The sequence below is a fragment of the Limanda limanda genome, chromosome 6 (assembly GCF_963576545.1).
Source record: "Limanda limanda chromosome 6, fLimLim1.1, whole genome shotgun sequence".
Classification (NCBI taxonomy): Eukaryota; Metazoa; Chordata; class Actinopteri; order Pleuronectiformes; family Pleuronectidae; genus Limanda; species Limanda limanda.
In genome coordinates this window covers 30057790-30062505 of record NC_083641.1, presented here as the reverse complement: position 1 = coordinate 30062505, position 4716 = coordinate 30057790, and the positions used below count along the sequence as shown (strand labels likewise).

The 4716-nt window shown below is 47.0% G+C and overlaps 1 protein-coding gene across 1 annotated transcript in view; it reads left to right on the top strand.

The window, feature by feature from the left end:
* plekhg2 (pleckstrin homology domain containing, family G (with RhoGef domain) member 2) overlaps positions 1-4716 on the top strand; it is a 49621-nt gene that overhangs the window by 22630 nt on the left and 22275 nt on the right. The window contains exons 4-5 of the mRNA XM_061072638.1: positions 281-347; positions 1157-1203. Coding sequence (XP_060928621.1) covers positions 281-347; positions 1157-1203 — 114 coding nt within the window. The remainder of the gene's footprint in view (positions 1-280; positions 348-1156; positions 1204-4716) is intronic.

Here is a 4716-nt window from a genome sequence, read left to right as displayed (position 1 = left end):
TAACATCTAGTGGTGAAGTTAAACATTTCAATGAACTGAAAGACTCTCGGGATGTGTTGAGACATGAACTCTGTAAAAACTGCAGTGATAAGGAATCTCATCACCAGAAGATCTGGAATCTCCTCGTCTTCGTCTTCTACGTGTCCGGCTCCTCTTCTCGTCCACACGTCCACTCGTCCACTCGTCCACACGTCCACTCGTCCACTTGTCCACTCGCTCTCTGGGAAGCTGGTCCTGCTGGTTCCTCACATGGACTCACTCTGTGTCCTTGTCTCCACAGCGACCTCCTGGAGGATCTGGAGCGGAGTCCTCACGCTGCCGCCATCGCTGAGTGCTTCGTGGAGAGGGTGAGTGCAGCTGACCTGTGTGTGTGTGTGTGTCTGTGTGTGTGTCTGTGTGTGTGTGTGTGTGTGTGTGTGTGTGTTGACAGGAAACACCCTCCATTCACTCCAAAACACGTCACTCCATCAACCTGCTGCTGCTGTGGATCAAACACCCAATGAATATGTTCTGACTGTGTGTGTGTGTGTGTGTGTGTGTGTGTGTGTGTGTGTGTGTGTGTGTGTGTGTGTGTGTGTGTGTGTGTGTGTGTGTGTGTGTGTGTGTGTGTGTGTGTGTGTGTGTGTGTGGAGACAGTAGTGATATTGTCCCCAGTGTTTTTTTTCTAACACTTTCAACACAGTGTAAAGTCTGAACTTCTCCTCATTAGAGTTTCATTGAAGCTTCCGTCTGTAACTTTATTTCAACATTGAGATCAGACCTGAGTCTTCAGCTGAGATCTGATCTCCGTCTTTCAAACCTTTTCATCGAGGTGCAGTTCATTGTGTCGCCTGTTGGTGGCGTCTGATCGACTCTGTGCATGTCAGCGTTGTGTGTTTCAGCCAGAAGAGTCAAATGTTCCCTTTTTCCACCGAGCAGATCCAGAGCCGCTTCAGATCCTGATCCTGAACCAGTTCCTTGTGTTTAGACAGAACTGGCTCTCAGCCAGAAGATCTGGTTTGATGAATGAAACGTTCTCCAGGTTCCGTCACAGTTCTACCAAACACTTAGAACATGGTGGTCGAAGGGTTTTCAGCCCTGAGCTGAGTCTGCAGGAGCTGGTGAATCCTCGGAGTCGTCTTCCTCTAACATGAACTCTGATCTGTGTTTCCTCCAGAGTGAAGCGTTCGACTTCTACACACTCTACTGCATGAACTACCCCAAGTGAGTACTCACACACACACACACACACACACACACATACACTCAACAATATTTTGTAAAATAAAACAACTACATGTGAATACGAATGAAAATAATGTAACACAACAAACAAACCTGAACACACGTTGGTTCAGATCATTTTCGCTGTTTAACACAACACGTGAGTCACTGATGACATCACAGTGCGACTAAAGAGTCATCTGACCCTAGCTACAGGCCGCCGACAGGTGCATGCTGGGAGTTTAGTGCGGATCTTTGTGTGGTGACTTCAATGGTGTGTGATGTGTTCACGGCCTTTTTCTGGACATCTGCAAAACTTAGATTTTCAGTGAACCTGAATCTGATTATAGTTAGTTAACTCTTGTAATCTGATTACATGTAATCCATTACAACCCAGCCGTGTGTGTGTGTGTGTGTGTGTGTGTGTGTGTGTGTGTACTTGTGTACTTTGATGTGTTTCCTCTAGAAAATCGGACTGCAGGTTAATTCCCTGATGTCATCGACACACAGAAAAAACTTCATTGATGTGTGTGTGTGTTTGTGTGTGTGTGCTCTGCACGTGGGTGTGTGTGTGTGTGTGTAAGTGTGTGTGTGTGAGTGTGAACCAGTACAAGTCGACCTCTCCTCCCCCCCCCCCTCCACTTGCTGCTCTCTGCCTGTCGCCTCCTTAAAGCTCCATTAAACTCCAATAGAAATAAGTAGGTCAAATGCTTTCAGACCACCAAGCTGTGTGTGTGTGTGTGTGTGTGTGTGTGTCTGTGTGTGTGTGTGTGTGTGTGTGTGTGTGTGTGTGTCTCCTCCTGGATCCTCTCAGTTCCAGCTGCTGCTTTGTGTCTTTTCCATGTGAACGTCCTGAACTTCAGATCCGAACATGAACTGAACAGATAATGATCCAGCAGATAAACACAGTTTAAACTGTTCTGTTGATACTGTCATAGATAAACAAAACTATATATAATATAATATATATTCTGCTCACATTCCGTTTGATAATTCACGACTGTAGAATGTGTTCAGGCTCTAACGTTCATCACTGTCCTCAGACTGTCCATCGCTGCTGCTCCTCTTTCAGCCTCTGTCTCCAACACTCGGTTCATTCAGGAGCCTTGTGTGTGATTCTGTAATCCAGGTAGTGTGTGGATTCATGTCGAGACACTAATGTAAAATCCAGAATGAGGACCGTTGGTCTCTGTCATGTTTCCACTGGGATCCTCGGGGTCGGATCTGGAGGGAATCTGCTGGATTGCAGGTTTTTGCAGCCGGGCTGGAACCCGAGATGTTTGTCTTTGTTCGGTTAGTTCTCTCCGCCACAAAGAGAGAAGCACGCCAGATAAGAGAGTCGCTCTGGAATGCAGCTTCTTTGCCATCTGAAAAAGCCAAAATCAGGACTGGAGCGCTGGGAGGAAACATGAGTTCCTGTGATATCACAGCAACGTGTCCTGGAACCGGCTCCGATTCAAACCACTTCCACACACATGGATCTGCTCTGGGTTCGCTCAGCTCGGTCTGGAGTGAAACTAATGAGCTGCAGAATGAAGGGAGAGTGGGGGGGGGTCGATGTGTTCTCAAGCCAACTTTAAAACGTATTGCACATGAAAGAGAACGTGTGTCCAGGAGGAAGAGGCAGGTCACTGAGGCTGTTCTCCATTAGATCCCAAGTGGGGACGTAAAAGTTTAGAAATGTCATCGTCAATCTCTTTTCTCTCCAAATGCATCGTAAAGATCTGAGTTTAACACCAGCTCGTGTCTGTTGTGAGTCCGGAGCGTCTCGGTTTGTCCTCCAGAGACTTCCAGTTAATGAATCTGTCTCTTTAGACTTTTGAGAAGACAGACGTTTACTCATCATGACACGTCTGAAAAGAGGAAGATCTTCAAGTGAATCATAGATTCCAATATCTCATTTAACGTGAAACCACATCGTGAGTTCAACAACTAAAGACGTTAAATAAAGATGACGACAATTCTTCACTTCCTGTAGAAACGAATCCAAAACATCTGAGATTCAAACGCTGCCGTCCGGCACCAGCTCTCGTCCAATAGGAAACACGTGACTGACAAAACTGAAACAATGAATCAAATATCTCAGGATGAAAAGGAAAACGCCATAAGAGTAAAAGACGTGAGTTTGGACGCCGCTGTGGACGTGATAAAGTCCGGTCCTTCCTGTGTCTGCTGCTCCGCCCTCACCGGGACGCTCCTCACATACATGTGCAGATGTCATTTGGACGATGGGGGGAGGAGGGGGTTCATGGTGTTGCAGACTGAGGCCGGGGTCGTGCTCCTCTGATTGGTGGAGATGAATCCAGGCTCATGGGAGCAGCTGATCTACAGCCTGAGAACCTGGAAGCTTCAGTCTGTGCTGCTCTGTGTGGGCTCTGAACACACAGTGAAACCTCCTGCGTGTCTGTGAGTTTCTCTCCTGGACGATCGGACGGATTCTCTCCAGGTCTTGTTTCCAGGAATGTCTCCGGTGCCGTCTGAGCGTTTCTCTCTCTGAGGCCGAGCTCCGTTTCCTGCAGATCACAGATCACAGATCACAGATCACAGATCACAGATCACAGATCACAGATCACAGATCACCTCTGCAGAGGTTCCACTGGGACTCAGGAGATTTGCACTTCTTGCAGCTCCTGAATCCATTTCTCCTTCCTGCAGCTGGAGGGTTCAAAGCATAGATATATATAAAGACTAGATGTCTCGTTCGACGGAGCCGGACGTCACCACATGGCGGCCATCTTGCTACAGGGCAGCTCGCTCACCCATAACATTGTGTTGGTAAATAACCATAACTTGCTCAATTTTCAACCGATTTTGAAACAGTCTGGTTTGTTATAAACGTCAGAGATGTAGATATGACACTGCATACTTATGAATAATTATGTTATTTTCTAAAAATTTTTTATAATATATGCAGTGTCATAACTACATCTTTGATGTTTATAACAAACCAGACCGTTTCAAAATCAGTTGAAAATTGAGCAAGTTATGGTTATTTACCACGACCAACACAATGTTATGGGTGAGCGAGCAACCTCTAGCAAGATGGCCGCCATGTGGTGACGTCCGGCTCCGTTGACCGGCAACGCGGACGAGACATCTAGTCTTTATATATAAATCTATGGTTCAAAGCTCCTGCTGGCGCCCCCTAGAGGCTGCAGAGGCCATTACACTCACACTATGAACGTTTTGAATATTCTATGAGCCGTTCTATGAAGCAACGTTTGCTTCAGTTGGACTCACATGTATGAGTTGGGTTAACGCCTGCTGGTGGGCGTGGTTCACACCTGGTGCCAGCCTGATCGCCATGGCAACAGCAATGGAATGGATGTCCCGACGTGGCAGAACATCAGGAGCCTTAAAACTTCATGTGTGATAATAACAGAGGAGGATACACACAGGACAGGATATGAAATGTTGCTCTGGGTGACGTTGGCCTCAGTCGCTGCGGCTGCGAGCGAACGAGCCAACGCATTCCACACACGTGACATCACACGCCTGATGAAACATCCTGAT